At 35.2% G+C, this 20,483-nt stretch overlaps 1 protein-coding gene and 1 non-coding gene across 2 annotated transcripts in view; both read left to right on the forward strand.

Moving 5' to 3' along the window:
• The window catches only part of DNAH12 (dynein axonemal heavy chain 12), a 62,465-nt gene extending 43,366 nt beyond the window's left edge, over positions 1-19,099 (forward strand). The window contains exons 11-16 of the mRNA XM_012802549.1: positions 7,999-8,177; positions 11,790-11,925; positions 16,161-16,286; positions 17,510-17,644; positions 17,981-18,174; positions 18,850-19,099. Of these exons, the coding sequence (XP_012658003.1) occupies positions 7,999-8,177; positions 11,790-11,925; positions 16,161-16,286; positions 17,510-17,644; positions 17,981-18,174; positions 18,850-19,099 (1,020 nt within the window). The remainder of the gene's footprint in view (positions 1-7,998; positions 8,178-11,789; positions 11,926-16,160; positions 16,287-17,509; positions 17,645-17,980; positions 18,175-18,849) is intronic.
• Positions 18,362-18,465, forward strand: LOC111723756. Its single transcript, XR_002772231.1, has one exon. It is a non-coding gene; the product is annotated as a small nucleolar RNA U13 (small nucleolar RNA).
• Positions 19,100-20,483: the final 1,384 nt, after the last annotated feature.

Consider the following 20,483-nt stretch of genomic DNA (forward strand, 5'->3'; position numbering starts at 1 on the left):
TCAAACCCGCCACCTTAGGTGTACGTGGCTGGCGCCTTAGCCTGTTGAGCTATAGGCGCCGAGCCGAAAATGATATTTTAATGTGGATTGAATTGAATCTGTAAATCACTTTAGATGGTATATACATTTTAATAATGTTGCTTCTGCCAATACTTGAGCATGATATACTTTCATTTATTTATATCCTCAGTGACTCTTTCCTCAGTGTTTTATATTTCTCCTTGTACAGTTCTTTCACCTTCTTGGTTAAATATATTCCTTGTATTTTATTTTCTTGATTGTTATTGCGAATGGTGTTGAGTCTTTGATTTGGTTCTCAGCTTGACTATTATTGGTGTTTAGGAATGCTACTGATTTATGGCCATTGATCATGTAACTTGAGACTTTGGTAAATTTATTTATCAATTTAGGAATCTCTTGACAGGATCTTTGGGGTTTAATAAATATAAGATCATGTCATCAGCAAAGAGTGATAGTGGGACCTCTTCTTTTCCCATTTGGATAAATTTGATTTCCTTCTCTTGTTTGATTGCTCTGGCTAGGACTTCCAACACTAATTTGAGTAGAGGTGGTAACAGTGGACAACTTTGGTTTCAGTTCTAAGTGAGAATGTTCTCCATTTGGGGGTGTTCAGTATATGTCGGCTGTAGGTTTGTCATATATGGCTTTTATAATTTTGAAGTATGTTCCATCTATGAATATTTTTAAGATTTCTTATCATAAAAAGATACTGAATATTGTCAAATGCTTTTCTTGCATCTACCGAGTAGATCATGTGGTCTTTGTTTTTGTTTCAATTTATGTAGCAAACCACACTTATATATTACTGTATGTTGAACCATTCTTGCATCTCTGGGATGAAGCCTACCTGGTTGTAGTGGATTTTTATTTTTTTATTTTTTTAGAGACAGAGTCTCACTATGTTGCCCTGGGTGGAGTGCCGTGGTGTCCCAGCTCAGAGCAACCTCAAACTCTTGGGCTTAAGTGATTCTCTTGCCTCAGCCTCCCAAGTAGCTGAGACTACAGGCACCCACCATGCCTGGCTGTTGTTTGTTACAGTTGTCATTGTCATTTAGCTGGCTCTGGCCAGGTTCAAACCCGCCACCCTTGGTGTATGTGGCTGGAGCCATAACCACTGTGCTATGGGTGCTGAGCCATGGATTATTTTTTTGATGTTCACCTGAACATGATTTGCTGGGATTTTATTGAGAATTTTTGTATGTATAGTCATAAGGGATATTGGCCTATAGAATTTCTTTTCTTTTCTTTTCTTTCTTTTTTCTCTCTCTTTCCTCTTTTTTGACAGAGTCTCCCTCTGTGTCCTGGGTAGAGTCCTGTGGTGTCCTAGCTCACAGCAACTTCAAATTCTGGGGCTCAACCAATCCCCTTGCCTCAGTCCTCCAAAAAGCTAGGACCACAGGTGCTGCCACAGTGCCAGGCTAGTTTTTCTGTTTTTAGTTGAGACAGATTCTCACTCTTGCTCAGGCTGGTCTCGAACTCTGAGCTCAAATGATCTACATGCCTTGGCCTCCCAGAGTTCTAGGATTATAGGTGTGAGCCACTGTGCCTGGCCAAATTTCTTTTATTGTTATGTCCTTTCCTGGGTTTGGCATCAAGATAATATTGGCTTCATAGAACAAGTTGGGGAGGATTCCTTCCTCCTATATGTTAAGAAACAATTTCTTCATTATCTTCTTCACAGATCTGGTAAAATCTATGAAACTTTGAAACCATCTGCTCTAGGACTTTTTTTGTAGAGAAATTTTTTTATTGCTGCTTCAGTTTCATTACTTGATATTGATCTGTATAGGAGTTCTATATTTTTCTGATTGAAGCTAGGGAGGTCATGTGTTTCCAAGAATTTGTCCATTTCTTCAGTGTTTTCAAGTTTTTATAGTATTTAGAGATGATATATTTCTGTGTTATCAGTTGTAATATCTGCTTTTTAATTTTTGAAGAAGCTTGTTAGGGTCCTTTCTTTTCTTCTTTTTTAGCAAGAGGCCTAGATTTTGCTTGTCTTTTCGAAGAGGCAACTTTTTGTTTTATTAATTATCTGTTTAATTCTTTTTTTTTTTTTTTTTTTGAGACAGAGCCTCAAGCTGTCCCCCTGGGTAGAGTGCCGTGGCATCACAGCTCATAGCAACCTCCAACTCCTGGGGTTAAGCAAGTCTCCTGCCTCAGCCTCCCAAGTAGCTGGGACCACAGGCGCCCGCCACAATGCCTGGCTCTTTTTTGGTTGCAGCTGTCATTGTTATTTGGCAGCCTGGGCTGGATTTGAACCCACCACCTTAGGTGTATGTGGCTGGCGCCTTAGCCACTTGAGCCACAGGCACCGAGCCCATCTGTGTAATTCTTTTGGGACCAATTTCATTTATTTAAGCTCTGCCTTTAGTTATTTCTTTTCTTCTGCATGGTTTGGGATTGGTTTGCTCTTCCTTTCCAATTTCTTGTGATGATTCATTAGATTATTGATTTGTGATTTTTCTGTCTTTTGGACAAAGCATTGAAGGCTATGAATGTTGCTCTTAGGCCTGCTTTTGCAGGATCTCACAGATTTCAATAACTTGTGTTTCATCTGTCATTTAGTTTGTTTAGTTTCATTTGTCAAATTAATTTCCATTTTTACCCAATAATCATTCAGCAATAGGTTGTTTCATTTCCATGAGTTTGTGTAGAGTTGAGTGTTTCTGTTGTGACTGATTTCTAATTTTCTTTTTTTTTTTATTATTTCTAATTTTCTTTCACTGTGGCCTGAGAGGATACATGGCATAATTTTTATTTAACAAAATTTTTTGAGACATGGTTTATGGCTTAGAATTTTAGAGAGTGTGCCATGAGCTTATGAGAAGAATGTATATTCAGTAGTTTTGGAGTAGAATGTCTTCTAAATGTGTGCTAGGCCCATTTTTTCTAGATTCCTGTTTAAGTCCATTTTCTTTGTTTATTTTCTGTTTGGAGAATCTGTCTCATTCTGTCAGTGGGTTGTTGATTTCCCACCTGTTATGATGCTGTTGTTTATCATTTTGTTTAGATCAAGTAGGGTTTGCTTTATGCATCTGGGCGCACCTGTGTTATGTGCATAGATATTTGGAATTGTTATGTCTTCTTGTTGAATTGTTCTCTTCACCATTATATAATGATTGCCTTTGTCCTTATTTACTTTTGTTGATTTTAAGTGTATGTTATCTGATATGAGAATGGCTATACTAGCTTTGTTTTGGTTTCCACTTATATGGAATATTGTTTTCCATCTCTTCAGTTTGAGTCTGTATGGATCCTTGTGAATTATATGTGTGACATCATCATAGCCCACTGTAACCTTTAACTCCTGGGCTCAACTGATCCTTTTGCCTCAGCCTCTCAAGTAGCTGGGACCAAAGACCCATGCCATTACACATAGCTAATTTTTCTGTTTTTTTGTGGAGACAGGTCTCTCTCAAAACTCTGATCAGGCTGATCTTAAACCCTGGGCCTCAATTGATCCTTCTGTCTCAGCCTCCCCAAATGCTAAGATTACAGTGTCCTAGTGTTTCAAATAATTCTCTGGAGGCATGTGTTGCTCTGTTGATTAATTTAATCAAACCCAAGATCTTTGGGAGGATCAGTTCTTGAGGTCAGTGTTTGTGTCTGATATTTGTTCTAACCCCAGGGGGACTCCTTCCACCATTCTCCTAACCTGGCTATCTCCCATAATCTAGCCTGATCTTTACCAAATCCCTGAATCTCCTTATAACTTTCTTCTCCCCCAACTTCCAGTTTTTGAGAGCATCTTTAGGGTTGAACTTCTCCATGACTTATTGCAAATGATGTCAATTTTATGGGAAAAGATTGGGAGCTATTTATGACATGCTTCTCCTCCACCCCCCAGGCAAAATCTTTAAGCCAGGGTTCTAGAACTAGAAGTGGAGATAGCAACCTTGTTTTTCTCTGAGTGACACTCCCACTTTAGGAGCTGAACGCTTAATGGAATAGGGGGATAGTAGCATTAGATCATTTTAGCCTGCTTCTCTTAATGTGGAACCATAACTTTGCTAACCAGAGTAAGTGTGTTGGTGGACCCAGTATTCTCAATGACATTATATCCAAGGTAGAACCTCTGTTTTATTAGTGGGGAATGGATGAAACAAGGGTTCCCCTACCTCCCTAATTATACTCACCCAGAATGCATTTCAGCAACAAGTATTTAAGCCCTCCATCTGGAACCATAGGGGAGAGTGAACCCTTTGTTCTAGAGTGCACTAATCTTGGGTGTTGTTTGCACAAAGGAAGTGGTTCAGGTTCAGATAGTTTCACTTCTCTTATCAAATTTTTTTTAACCATAGGCTCTCTTAAGTAGATATTTCTTTATTTTTTGTATACCCTTATGACTATTTCCAGAGGCATTACATTCTTGTTTTTTTGTTTTGTTTTGTTGTTTGTTTTTAAAGGCAGATTCTCACTCTGTTGCCTAGTCTAGAGTGCTGTAGCATCAGCCTAGCTCACAACAACCTCAAACTCCTAGGTTCAAGAGATCCTCCTGCCTTAGCCTCCTAAGTAGTTAGGACTACAGGTGCCCACCACAAAGCCTGGCTAATATTTCTATCTTTTTTAGTAGAGATGGGGTCTCATTCTTCCTCAGTCTGGTCTTAAATTCCTGAGCTCAAATGATCCTGCCTCAGCCTCCATGAGTGGTAGAATTACAGTCATTAGCCAGCACTCCAGGCCTAAATCCTTGTTTTAAAAATATTTTTCACCACTTTCACTAGGGGACCGGTCTATAGAATTGACATGTCATCAAGCTGGAATTCTCTCCTGGCTTTCTTTCTATAATGTCTTTTTATCTGGCTTATTTTAAGATTTTCTCTTTTGTGTTACCTTGTATCTATTTAAATGGGAAGTATATTAGTATTGTTCCCTTTGTATTTCTTCTGAATGAGGTTTTTTGGGATTCTTAGATCTGTAGGATTATAGGTCTCAGCAAACTTGGAAAATATTAAGATATTATTTCTTCAGTTTTTTTCCTTTTTGTTCCCATCTTTATCCCACTCTAGAATTCCAATTACATGTGTGTTAGACTGCTGGATATTATTCCAGAGGTTAATGAAACTCTGTGCAGAGTTTTCAATTTTTTTTTAATACTTCATTTTGGATAAATTCCTTTGCATACATTTTAAGTACACTAATTCTTTCTTCTCTAATGTTAAACTATTGTTACTCATATTAAGTAAATTTTTCATTTCAGATACTGTATTTCTTTGGGGGGAAATTTTATTTTCACCTTATTATATTCATATTTTTCTTTACTTTTTTGAATATATCAAGTATGGCTAGTATGCTTCATTTTAGCACACTATCTAGTACTTTTCTGTTTTTCCTCCAACACTGTTGCATTTTACATGTATAAGCTTTGCACTTTGTTAAATTTATTCCCAAGTTTCGGGCTGTTCATTGATAGTGTCTAGAAATACAATTTTTTTTGTATCTTGGTCTTATATCCTGCAGCCTTGCCAAACTCATTTATTATTTCTCATATTTTTGTGTGTGTGTATATATATGTATTCCTTAGAATTGTCTTTGTACACTACTCTGTCATTTGCAATTGTGAGTGTCTTCATTTCTGACCTAAATACCTTTTATGTATTTTTCTTGCCTAATTGCCAGGCTAGTACTTTTAGTACAATGTTGAATAGAGGTGGTGATTGTGGATATCTTTATCCTGTTCTTGATCTTAGGTAAATATTAATTTTTCACCATTAAGTGTGATGTTAGATATAGATTTTTCCTAAATATGCCTTATCAAGTTGAGTTCTCTTTTATTCCTAGATTAAGTGTTTTTTTTTAGATTAAGTGTTTCTATCATAAAAGATTATTGGGTTTTGTTAAATGCTTTTTCTGCATCTGTTGAGATGATTGTATTTTTCTAATATGCTTATGTTTAACCTTACTTGGTATTTATGTGTGCATGAAACTATATTATGAATTCATAAATTCATTATTACTTCTAGAAAATTAGAGATGGTATATATTCAACCCTTTGTAATTCTGGAGATCAATTTCAGGACCCTCCATAGACATACTATGTTAATTTCCTATATACTGTAGTGGTTAGTGTGCCTATTTGGGGGAAATTTTAAAATTATGAACTATAACATCTACAGAGATGAATTTTACATGATGCTTGTGATTTGTGTAAAAAATAAGCAACAGGGTAGGGGTGATTATGGATATAGAGGAAAAAAGATTGGCTATGAGCTGCTAATTGTTGAAACTGGATCATGAATAAATTTTGTCTACTTATGTGTATTTAAAATATTGCATGAGAAAAGCTTAATAAGGCCAGGCACAGAGGCTTACAACTGTAATAGTAACACTCTGGGAGGCAGAAGTGGGAAGATTGCTTGAGCTCAGGAGTTTGATAGCAGCCTGAGCAAGAGCAAGACCCCCATCTCTACTACAAATAGAAAACCTAATTTATAATCTCAGCTCCTGGAGAGATTATGGCAGAGGCTGGGAGTTTGGGGTTGCAGTGAATTATGGTGATGCCACTGTACTCTACTTGTTGCTACTTGACTGAGCAACACTCTGTCTCAAAAAAAAAAAGTTTAATGTAAACATGAAATATATAAAAGAGTGTGTAAAGCATATTTATGTAGATTGATAGGTAATTATAACTTAGATAGTAGTAACCCCATTGGTTAAGAATTAGAACTTTGCAGCTCTTCAGAAACCACCATATGTCTCTCCCTAAATTATAACTTTCTTCCGTCATTATTGCTAACTATTATCATAACATTTCTTTTTTGTTTTTTTTTTTTTTGCATAGGCACCGCCCTATCATAACATGTCTTGCTTTCCTTTACAGTTTTACCATCTATGTATATATCCTTAAATAATATAGTTTAGTTTTGCCCACAATAATTTTATATAAAAGACACATGTATTATAGTGTATGTAGTATATTGTTTATGCATTTTTCTTCTTTCATTATAATGAAGTTGGTTCAGCTATTAAGAAATTCATCTGTTAAGAAGTTGGTATAAATTCCAATATCTTGGATGTTTGGTACTAGAAGAATACAGTATTTCCTTCTGGATTTTCTTGACCAAAATAAAAAAGTTCCTTATACAGAAGAATCTCCATAGTTGACCACCTTCCTACATTGACTACCTCCTTAAGTTGACTTAATTTTCATAGACTGGACATGTACCACATGGGCATGTTAGAATAGGAGGCCGAGTTATGTTGAGAACTTCCATATGTTGACCAGTTTGTTATATTCCTTTGGGTGGTCAACTTATAGAGCTTTTATTGTATTTCTTTTCCTAAAGATTGAATTAGAATCTTTAGTGAGACATCAGTGATAGCAAAAGTAGATATTTATCTGCTACACACATTGTCACAACATATGGGTTTATTTCTTTATTTATTTATTTTGAGACAGAGTCTCCCTTTGTCACCCTTGGCAGAGTGCCGTAGCATCACAGCTCACAGCAACCTCCAACTCTTGGGCTTAAGCGATTCTCTGGCCTCAGCCTCCCAAGTAGCTGGGACTACAGGCACCTGCCACAGTGCCTGGCTATTTGTTGTTGTTGTTATTGTTGTCATTTTTGTTTAGTGGGCCTGGGCTGGGCTCAACCCGCTAGTCTCAGTGTATGTGGTTGGTGCCCTAGTCACTGAGCTATGGGTGCCGAGCCCATATGGGTTTATTTCTAAATAAAGAGAAATGGGTTAAACTCTAGGGATAGTTTAAAAAAATAATTATGGAGGGAAATTCTACCTTGTGATATGTTAAGATTTTGATGTTATCAATGGCATTGTACTAATATTTACTTGTAGACTGGCAGATTACTTTGTGAAAAGATAAGTGAAAAAAAATTGTGCAATAAAAAAATTTTAGTGATTTAGCAAAAGGAAATGAGTTCTTATTTATATGATTAAGAATTTCAACACAATACATTAGTATAAAATCACTGATGAATTATAATATTCTAATCATTTTTTAAATATCTTTTTTTAAAGTTTATAGAAAAATTTTTCAATCTTGCCTCAGAAATAATGCTTTTGCCTCAGTGGGTTCATTACCCTATGGTGCGTTTGGATTGTGAAGATTTGAAGACAGGCCTGACAAATAAAGCAAAAGCCTTTGCAAACATATTATTAAATGACATAGCTTCAAAATATAGAAAAGAAAATGAATTGTAAGTAGAATTAATTCCCAAACTCAGTATTATGGGACTAAATATAATTTTTGTTAAAACAACTCTTGTTGAAAAACTAAAAATATGTAAGTACTTACAACTTTTCCTCCATAGCTGCTTCCTGTGGTTCCTTTGTAGGCCTCATCAGGCTGAGTTCTTTTTCTTTTTTTTTTTTTTTGAGACAGTCTCATTGTGTCACCATCACCATAGAGTGGTGTGGCATCACAGCTCACAGTAGCCTCCAACTCTTGGGCTTAAGCAATTTTCTTGCCCCAGCCTCCCAAGTAAGCTGGGACTACAGGCGCCCGCCACAATGCTCAGCTATTTTTTTGTTGTACTTGTCATTGTTGTTTCAGCTGGCCCAGGCCAGGTTCAAACCCACCAGCTTCAGTGTATGTGGTTGGAGTTGTAACCACTATGCCATAGGCACCTAGCCAGAATGAGTTCTTTTTTAAAATTTGAGACAGTGTCTCACTCTGTTGCCCCTATCTAGAGTGTCATGGCGTCAGCCTAGCTCACAATAATCTCATACTCCTGGGATCAGGCAATCCTCCTTCCTCAGCCTCCTGAGTAGCTGAGACTACAGGTGCCTACCACAATGCCTGGGCTTTTTCTATTTTAGTAGAAAGGGGGTCTCACTCTTGCTCAGGCTGGTCTGGTACTTCTGATCTCTAGCAATCCTCCCATCTCAGCTTTTTAGAATGCTAAGATTACAGTTGTGTGCCTCAGCACCTGGCCAGTTCTTTTTGTTTTGTACTGTTTGAGAAAAGTTTTAAGGCAACCCAGGATTAAAAAAAAAAAAAAATTGAAGTAAGACAGTATTTGAATACAGACTGCATAATAATGAAAGGATGATAGAGTTTCTGTGATATTGGGCAGTTCTGGGATCATTCCTGACCTCAATATTTACTTGTTGTATCACCTAGCTTATTTTCCTTATCCTTAAAATGGAGGCAATGATATTTACTTTGCTGGATCGCTATAAAATAGGACTCATAAACTAGTAGACTGCTAGCTAGGGTGTCATGCATATATGTTTTACTCATTTCACACTGTTTTCTTCTGTTTAAACAGATTTAGGATTTGCTATCAATATTTTAAAATTAGATTTATATACACACAAATGTACATACTCTTTGTATTTCTTACTTTTCTGAAAAATTGGGAAGACCATGCCATATTGGACCTGCAGTGGAAAATGAAGCTAAGAAACAGCTTTCCCCTTTAGACAAGGAATGTGTATTGTGATTTGTTCACCCAGTGATCAAGCTTCATCATCCATTTATCTAACTAATTTGTTATGTGTGTGGCCCCAGAAGTATCTGAGTTTATAACTTCCGTAAAGGTTAAAACTGATGTATGTGTAGCACCTATCACAGTGTCTGGACATGGTTAGCTATTATGTTTATTTTTCTGGAAGCAAAATGAGAAAATTCTATGCTTTGGAGTTATAAAGACCTGACTTTGAATCCTAACTCTGCCATTAACTAGTTTTCTAACTCTTGCCAAGTTGCTTAATTTCCTTGAGCCTCTGTTTCCTACTACGTTAACTGTGGACAGTAACACTGTCCTTAGAGTACTGTTAGGATCACAAATGGCATTTGTAAAGCATCCAGCCTCTTGCCTGGCAAAGAATAAGTACCCAGTAGATATTTTTTAAATGAATAAACAAATATATGAGTGTCATATATTTATCAGGCATGCTTTGTTTATGCATGCAAGTGTTTATCAGGCATGCTTTGTACTAAAGTATACTTCACAAAGAGATATCAAAAAGGTTAAAGTATTAGACCTCATCCCTTTCTTGAGAGTTTTAACCCCTCTCATGAGTAAGAGCAATGACAGTGCCATAGTTAATAAAAAGTGGTTTATATTTGGTATAACTTTTTTTGATATTTATTTTTAGAATTTCTTTGGTTTTTTTGGAAAATTTTATTGCTTCCAACAAAATAACTATGTTTTATTTTAAATGCATGATATAAGAGCAACTGAAAAGTCCAATTTTCTCCACCTGGTTCATTCTTTAATTCTTTCCTGTTTAAATTCTGTAGTTGAGATCGGTAACATCAAAAGGAGGAAATGTTTACACTGGGTTAAATACAAGGTCATTAAAGAGTAATTTGGTTACTTTGTAGTTTGGTTTAGCATCTGCTTAGACCACCTTGCTGTCATAATTTTGGGGTTTTTTTTTTTTGAGACAGAGCCTCAAGCTGTCCCCCTGGGTAGAGTGCCATGGCATCACATCTCACAGCAACCTCCAACTCCTGGGCTCAAGCGAATCTCCTGCCTCAGCCTCCCAAGTAGCTGGGACCACAGGTGCCCGCCACAACGTCCGGCTATTTTTTGGTTGTTCTTGGTTGCAGCCGTCATTGTTTGGCGGGCCCGGGCTGGATTCGAACCCACCACCTTGGGTGTACGTGGCTGGTGCCTTAGCCACTTGAGCTACAGACGCTGAGCTGCTGTCATAATTTTGTTTGCTTCCTTTTCATTTGTTGAAATATCTCTCCCCAGGGGATCTGCAAATGATAATGCATCTGTCTTTGTGCATTATCCATATTAATGCTTTCCGTGTCTAATATTCAAGATTTTACTATAAAGTCCTCTATGACCTGAGTCTTACCTCTCAAACTTCATACAAGGTCCTCTTCCTTGTATTCATTCATGTTGACTTGTTTGCCATTCCTAAGTTATGCCATGCTTATTGCCACCTCCAGGGCCTTTGGTGTTTTTTCTTCCTAGAAGCTCTTTTCCTATTATTTGCATAACTCGCTTTTTTCTTCTCTCGCCTTGAATATCATCTCCCTAGAAAGGCCTTCCCTGACCACTCTGTGTAAAATAATGGCCACTTCTCTACACTCTATCATTCTTTTCCCCTTTACCTTGCTTTATTTTTTATTCATAGGGCCTTTTACTACCAAAAACGTTGCGTATTTATGTGCTGCTTTTGTCTCTCTCCTCAGCTCGAGTATAAGCTTTATGAGGCCAAGGTCTTGTTTGCTACCATCTACAATGCTTAGAACTTTGCTTAGCACAGTGTGGGTACTCAACTGTTCATAATGAATGAATAAGTATAATTTCCCACATATATTCTCAAATTCTTATTTGAACTAAAATTTATTTTTAAAATGACTTACCTCTTTTATAGTTTGTTTTTACTTTTTTTTCCTGATAGTCTCATAATAGCATGATAATACAGATATTTTAAGGCACAGGAGAAATATTCTATGAAATGTAGCTTTAGCTGAATAATGTCTATAGGATGGATATCTAGGTTTATACTTACATAGGATATTCTAGGAGAATTGTTGATTTTTATGTTCTATGCCACACTGCTTATCTAGGTATTCAAGAGGGTTGAAGAGATCACTAGTTTTTTTAAAATATGCTACAATTTCATATGAAAATATTATCTTACTTTTGTATATTTTATTGATATATGGTGTATACTGAATTGTATCAGATAAGCTTAAACATTTTCAGATATTTTAGTGAATTAACCAGTTATTTTTAGGATATCACAATTTTTGTTTTATAATAATCATAACAGCACATTTATTGAGTATGATATAACATTAATTACCATAAGTGTAATAAAGCAGAGTTTTATGTCAGCATTTGCAGTGAATTTGAGGCAATTAAAGAGCGTGCTCTAAAAATCCCTGAGACAACAGAAGAAATGATGGATATGATCTCTTATATAGAAAGAGCCCGAACTGTAGGAATTGTAGAGTTGAGTTCAAGGATCCAGGTAAGAAATTTTAATTTACATGATTTGAATAGATTTTTATTGTGAAATATGATATACATATTGCAGATGTGTAAAACATATAGTTAAACAAATAGCTATTATGTGAGCAGCTATGTTGCTACCACCCAGGTCAAGTAATAGGATATTGCCAGCACTCCAGAAGGCCTTTCAGTATAACTTTCTGATCACAGCATCTTCTTTCCCTCTCCTCCTCCCTTCTCCAGAGGTTTCCATTTGATTTTTACGGTAGTCATATCTTTTATTGTCTTTAGTTTCACCAACTGTGTGTGTACCTTAAACAATATAGTTTTAAAAATATATATTTTTTCAAGGGGTAAGCATTAGGGAAAAAGTTAAATACAGGTATATTTTTTCTTTTGTAGTATCTACAGTTCATAACATGCTTATGCCTTCTCCAGCACAAGGTTATATGTGTATTCACCTATATTTTACTCTCCTTCTTTGTTTAAAAAGCCATAAATTGTACAGTTTCAAGTATTGTGACGTAAACAGCCAGTAATTACTACCCAGGGAAAGAAGTGGAACCCTACCAACACTAGGGTTGGGTGCATCATAATCCCCTTTTCTGGATGTTAGCACTATCTTCACTGTCATAATATTTATTTATTTGCTCCTATTTATAGTTCTATAATCTAAATATGCATTTCTAATCAATATACTATATTTTGTCATATATGATACTCACTTTTTTGCCTGAACTTTTGAGAAAAAAAAAAGGATGCACATTATGCATGGGTAATACTAATTCCTTATCTACATACTGGTAAATGTTTTTAATTATTTGATTTATGCTTATACATTAAAAGTATAACTCTAGAAAGCGATAATGGGATCCATATGTAAAATAATACCCTGGAAATGGTATCCATATGTAAAATAATACCCTGGATTATAGTAATTATTTTGTTGAACTTATGACAAACTTGCCAAAGAAAGCATTTTTGGCTAATGAAGAGTGGCGTATTTCTCTTTGTATACTTTAGGTGGGAGCTAGCAATCTAGCTAATATTTTTTAAAAATTCCTTTATAACACAAAAAACCAAATACTTAAATATAAACAAATAAAAATTAAAACAAAAGATTATTTCCCTGAAATTTTGGGTCAAAAACATGGATGTGCATTATACAAGGCAAAACATGGTAGTTAATTTGTGTCTGATTCTGATCTTTATGTAAAGGAAGTCATATAGTTTATATATTTTTTGCATCTTGTCAGCATTATGTTGTTGGCTCCTTATCTTTTGTTTTTTATTACTATCTAATATTCCATTCCACATTGTATCACTATAGGATTTATTTTTAAAATTTTACTGTTCTGCATATTTGTTTCTATAATACTTTTACTATTATTAGCAGTGCTTCTGGAAACATTTTTGTACATGTATCCTGGTGCATATATACATCAACTTCTCCTAAGTGTTATGGATATTGTTTCCAATTCCATCCAAGTCACTGTGAAAGATATTTCATTCTTTTTTATGGTTGAGTAGTATTTTATGGTATAACATTTTCTTTTTCCACTCATCAGTTGATGGGCACTTAGGTTGATTCCATATCTTTGCAATTGTGAATTGTGCCGCTATAAACATATTAGTGTGGCTTTTTGATGTGATGACTTCTTTCCTTTGGCTAGATCTCCAGTAGTGGGATTGCTGGATCAAATGGTAGGTCTGTTTTTAGGTCTTTGAGGAATTTCCATATTGGTTTTCCTAGAGGTAGTACTAATTTACATCCCCACAAGTAGTGTAAAAGCATTTGCGTTTCACCACATCTGCACCAACATCTGTTTTTATTTGACTTTTTAATACTGGCCATTCTGACAGGGGTAAGGTAGTATCTCATTGTGCTTTACTTTTATTTTTATTTTGAGACAGAGTCTCACTCTGTCACCTTGGGTAGAGTGCCGTGGCATCATCATAGCTCACAGCAACCTCAAACTCTTGGTTGGGCTCAAAAGATCCTCTTGCATCAACCTCCAAAGTAGCTGGGACTACAGGTGCCCACCATAATATGTGGCTAATTTTTTTTATTTTTAGTAGAGGCAGGGTCTTGGTTTTGCTCAGTGGGGTCTCGAACTCCTGAGCTCAAGCAATTCACCTATCTGGACTTTCTAGAGTGCTAGGATTACAGGCCTGGTTTTGGTTTTTATTTTTAAAGGCAAAGTCTTACTCTATCACCCAGGCTGGAGTGCAGTGGCATTGTCATAGCTCACTACAACCTTAAACTCCTGGGCATAACTGACTCTCCTGCTTCAGCCTCCCGAGAGTAGCTGGGACTACAAGGTGTACATCACCACACAGCTCATTTGTCTATTTTTTGTACAGACAGTGTCTTACTATGTTATTTAGGCTGGTATCAAACTCCTGGCCTCAAGCAACTGCCCCCACCCTGCCTTGACCTCCCAAATTGCTAAGATTATAGGTGTGAGCCACCATGCATAGCTTTAGATTTTCTTTGTTTTTGATAACCTTGACATTTTTGAGGAATATTAGTTAGTTATATTGCAGGATGGCCTTCTGTGGGAATTTGTCTGAGGTTTTTACTTGTGATAATACTAGGTTTGGGGGAAGGTAATCACAGAGGTAAAGTGCCATTTTTATCACAATATATCAAAGGTATATAATCAACCTGATTTATCACTGTTGGTGTTGGCCTTGATCACCTGGTTGAAATAGCATTTGTTAGGGCTTTCCATTTTTCCCCCTTTCCATTTTATACTCTTTGGAAGGAAATCATTTTATGCAGATTCTAATTAAGAATTGAAAAGGTTTGTTTCCTCTCTTTTAGGATGGACAATCTACATAATTTATTTGCAATTCTTCAGCTTTAGAGATTTGTCTCTTTCCCTAGCTTATTAATTTATTCAATCATTTATTTATATTATGTCAGTATGAATTCTTGGATATTTACTTTAGACTAGTTTATCTGGATATTATTTTGGAGTATCTACATATACCCTAATATAACTTGCAAATAATGACAGTTTTGTTTTGTGCTCATCAAACATTACACATTTATTTATTTATTTATTTATTTATTGCAGTTTTTGGCTGGGGCCAGGTTTGAACCCGCCACCTCTAGTATATGGGGCCGGCACCCTACTCCTTTGAGCCACAGGCGCCGCCCCAAACATTACACATTTACCAAATTTATTTTTTTTGCTACAGTGAGCTGACTGGAATAACCTCTAGTACAATGTTTAAGAGCAGTGGGTGATGGCAGACTTCTCTTCTTTATCCCAACCTTGAAAGGAAACCTTTCACAATTTCACTGTTAGGTATGACATTTCTTGTAGGTTTTTTACAGGTACCTTTACCAGATGAATGTGTTCCCTTCTATTGCTGATGTGTTACTAGGCTTTAAAAAAAAATTATTGTAAGTGGATATTGAGTACATTTTTTGCATCTTTAGAAGTGATCATTGCTTTTTCTCTTTTGATCCATTAGTATAATGAATTACATGTATCAATTTTTTATTTCTAAGTTTTATTTCTACAGCATTGTATACACATATAGATATATAATATATAAAATATGCAAACACATAAATATAATGAAAATAAAAAGCCTTAAATTAGCCTTTGAATCTGTATTTTAATTCTTAAAAATTATAATTCTACAGCACACCATATAGATCAATGAAAGCTATAGGGGTAAAAATATTCAAGTTCTTTACTCATATAAATTTATTGTTTAAAGATTTTATTTCTTTGCCACTTGCCTCCAAACTCTTTCTGAACTATTGTGTGCACTAAGTAGTCAAAAAGGTGATAATATCACTGAAAATTTAAAACAAAACAAAAGATACTAAAATCTTTGTCACCAAAGTCCAAAAATAAAAATATTCATAGGAACAGAAAAATTTAAAATTCTTTAAAATTGAAATTTAAAGGATTGTCAAATATTTAACCATTTCTCTCACTCAGATACAAGGATAACTAGGAATACGTTTATGTTAAGTCAACTGCAAGTGAAAATTTTTTAAAAACTTTATTTGCAGTATAAAAGTATGCAATTGTGTGGCATGAAGTCAAATAAATAATACTACAGCTATTGAAATACCCATGTGATTTGGGCAGTATATAAAATATCACTTAATAATCTGAGTCAAATTGACATTTGAAAGAACATTAAAGATCATTGTTGGTCTTTCTCTTTTTCATAATACCTTAGATTTTTCTAAGTTATGTGTTATATCTGGAGTTTCTTTTGTAGGAATCCAAACGTCAAATGAGTTATTTTTTAGATGCTTTTCTATTTCCTCAAGAAGACTTAGCTTTAAATGCATCTGTCCTCACGTGGCCTACGAAAATTAATCCAATCTTTGATGAAAATGAGGAGGTAAATATACTTTCAGTATATATTTTTGTATACTGACATTTTAAAGACCATGTTCACATTTAATTTTCATGCTTACTTGCCATCTACCTTTGAAAGTAATTCATGTGTCAATATGAGTTTGAGGCTGGCAACATTTATGGCCCTGCAGGTTTAAGACAAGCTGTTGGGCTTATCTCCCAAGACCTTGTGGTAAGTACTGAGGCTGATATTATTAATAAAAGTTAGAGGCTCAGCACCTGTAACACAGTGGTTATGGTGCCAGCCACATATATCGGGGCTGGTGGGTTTGAATCCAGCCCAGGCCAGCTAAAGAACAATGACAACTACAACAAAAAATAGCTGGGTGTTATGGCAGGCCCCTGTAGTCCCAGCTACTTGGGAGGGTGAGGCAAGAGAATTGCTTAAGCCCAAGAGTTTGAGGTTGCTGTGAGCTGTGACGCCACAGCTCTCTACTGAGGGTGACATAATGAGACTCTGTCTCAAAAAAAAAAAGTAAATAAAAGTTAGAAGTATGATATAAATTAATTATTGTAAGTATTTAATTATATGCTTTTCATTTTTTAAATCATTTAATATTCATAAAAATCACAAGTGCTCCCATTTCCTCTGTTTTATAGATTTAAAAAATGAGACTCAGATAATCAATATCACAAAGATAAGAGGTGGTATATTCAGACTGACTATATTTCAGATTCTGAAGTATTAATGTTAACCAGTTGATCCTAAATTGAGGGCTAAGATGTATTAAAGGAAAGCATGGGCTTCAATCAGATAAACCAAGATTCTAATCCAGATTTTGACTTTTATGCTTCTATAAACTTGGACGTGCTATTTGACTTCCATAAACCTTAATTTCTTCATCTCTGAAATGAGAATGATAATAATAATACATGTGATAATGTGGGTAAGATATTTAATAGTTCTTAATATAATACATGGCATGTGCTCAATAAGTGGTGTTTTTTATTATTATTCAAGAATCTGTTAAGTAATTAAAGTATCTAATTGATAAATAAAGAGGAAAGTCACTTTGATAGCTAGGAGAAATTTTCTGTGTGATTTATTATACTTTGCATTTTTATATCAGTCATTACAGACAATGTTTTAGTTTTGTATTCCTTACTTTTCTGATTTTTTTTACTATACAAAACATTTAGATTTCTGATTTGGTAACTCTTTCTTTGTAATAGAATAACTAACATATTAAATTGTCTTTTAAAAAGCTCATTGAGAATGCTAAACAAAGAAAAGAAAATGAACTAATAGCCAAGAGAGAGAAACTGATTTTGGAACTAGAAAAGGAGTCACGCCGCATGGAAGAATTTGCAGAATTTGCAGAGCTGGACAGGATGCAACAGGTCTGATAAATGTAAACGGCAATAATTATGGCGTGCTGATAGAATAATTCAGGACACATTAATAGAAATGTTAAAATATAGAAAAATACACGTACTATGGCAAAGACTTAACTGTTAGGCCTAGAATAGGAACTATTTTTTTCTTTTTTATGACTCAGTTTTCTACCTGTGGAGTAGACATCACCATATCTTTTGTTCTCTGTCGTAGTTATGTTGTGAAGTTAATGTTTAAAGTTACTGTATAAATGCAAGGACATATCCTATGTACTATTATATAATCTTATTTTTAGAATATTACTTGGATATTTCTTGAGCTAAAAAATTTTTTGCTTTCAGTATGTGACAGATGTAAGACAACTACAAAAACGTATTCAAGAATCTGAAGAAGCAGTTCAGTTCATTAATAAGGAAGAGGAACTTTTCAAATGGGAATTGACAAAATATCCTGAACTGGATAAATTGAAAGTTAACATTGAGCCCTATCAGAAGTTTTTTAATTTTGTTTTGAAGTGGCAACGATCAGAAAAACGGTAATTTCTGGTGATGTAATAAAAATTAAGGAAATTTTATAAAACAATTTGTAAAATTCAAATTGATTTGTTTTTAGTTAAGTGTTTAGAAGTAGAATATATCTATCCATTGAAAAAGAACCAGCTATCTAGGAGAAGCATGAAATGCTGCTAAAGCACCACTAACCTTACTAATACAATATTTGAGATACTTTTGTGTTTCTTAACTATGACGATTAGGTTTTCACACTTGTGTGTGAGATATGCCTTTCACAAACCATGGTACACTGTCTGGACATTACCCACTTAACATAAAATAAATATATATACTACACATATATATATATAATTTTAGAATTGTCATTGGGTTTTCCAGAGTCAAGTCACTTTAAATGCAGCTAATTAATTTAAGTAATGTTTACACCCAAAATTAGAAGTATGGTATCAAATCTGTCTTTTCTTTGAATACTGTTAGTCACTCATTTATAATCTGATACATATTTTAGCACACGTAGTATAGCTAAAATGATGATTTTAGTCTTTCCTACCATCAGCTCCACTTGTGTGTGACTAAGGAAAACAGTTACGAGCCCTTTTGTCTCTCTTATAAAAATGAGGGGTCTAGCCTAAAGGATCTGTAAGGTCCCTTCAAACTCCAAAAGTTTGGGTTTAATAATATTTTTTCTTTCACTTCAGGTGGATGGATGGAGGATTTTTGGACCTCAATGGGGAAAGCATGGAAGCTGATGTAGAAGAGTTTTCTCGAGAAATTTTTAAGACACTGAAATTTTTCCAAACAAAGCAAAAGAAAGAATTGCAAGAAAAACGAAAGGCAGCAAGAAAACGATCTGTAGAGGAAGATAGACCTGAAGAAGAACCAAAGGAGACTCCTACTATTACTATGTGCAACACAGTAATGGACCAGATTAAAGTTTTTAAGGTATAAACATATTTAATGACACTTAATTTTTTTCCAGTGGTATAAAAATACTAGAAAATTAATGACACTTTAATATTATATGTGTAGATATCTTTTCAACTTTCTGTTGCCAAATACATAAATTATAAAACCCATCCTCTGTTCTTATGCTTTAAACAGTAGTCTAGTTGGGTGTAAAATGTGTTTGGTCAGTTTGTAGACAGTCTTATCCTCAGTGGGCATCTGACCAAGGGTGAACCAATCCTAATCACCATCTCTCTGGCTATACTGATTAGTTCAGGGATAAGCATGTAACCCAAACTGGCCCAGAGTTCTCCTTGGAGATCGGGGTCTGGGAAAGGAAGCCTCTTTTTGTCTGCTCACAAGCTATAAAGATATGAAGCTTTGAAGCTATGAAGATATGAGACTTTACAGCTCCCTGGAGCTGCAAAGTAGGTGGCTTAAGAGAATATTGTTGATAAGTAAAGATACTTAGAGAGTGCCTGTGGTTACTCTCCTAGGCCCCAGAATCCAGAGGCTTGAGACATTCACCTCAGCTTTGTCTCCCTTTGAACATGGAACCTAATTGTGTTTTCCTCCTGCCCCCACCTTTTTTCTCTCTTTGGCTAATGAATTGTGTCTCTGTCACTTGTGATCAAAAGAGTGGGACCAAATGAAGGTATTGAGGAAAAATAATCAGAAAAATATATTATTTTGGCCCCTTATCTATGACTCAGCATCTTGTCTAAGTTCTGACTCAGTCCCATCTTCTCTTTTGGCATGGGTATTGTGAAAGGACTGAGTGTTTTGGGGAGGAGGTGGTAAAGGCAGAGAGGGAACTCTATTTCTCTCATCTTTTGAGTAATATCTTTTTACATCTTTAAAAAAATTTAAATTTGTTCTTATTTTACTTTATTTAGAGATGAAGTATTGCTGTCACCCGGGTTGGAGTGTAGTGGCATGATCATAGCCTACTGTAGTCTCTAACTCCTTGGCTACAGTGATCCTCCTATTTCAGTCTCCCAAGTAGCTGGGACTTCAGGCACACACCACAATGCCTGGATAATTTTTAAAATTTTTACAGAGACAATCTCTTGCTGTGTTGCTTAGGCTGGTCTTGAACTCCTGGCTTTAAGGCATCCTCCCATCTTGGCTTCCCAAAGTGCTGGTCTTATAGGTGTGAGCCACTGCATACAACACTGAGATTTAAGAATTACCCAGGAAAGCTCTGATAGAACTATTCCTATCACCAAGTGCTAAGGAGAAAAATAAAAAGATTTGAAAGCAAAACCAAATCTCATTTATTTGAGATTTGATACAGATTTTCCCCCATTCATATGTGTGTATGTGTATTTATAACTATATATTATATTTTATTAATTTCTACATGTTGTATATGTAAAAAATTTGA

The sequence above is a fragment of the Otolemur garnettii genome, unplaced genomic scaffold (assembly GCF_000181295.1).
Source record: "Otolemur garnettii isolate 467f Iridium unplaced genomic scaffold, OtoGar3 scaffold00015, whole genome shotgun sequence".
NCBI lineage: Eukaryota > Metazoa > Chordata > Mammalia > Primates > Galagidae > Otolemur > Otolemur garnettii.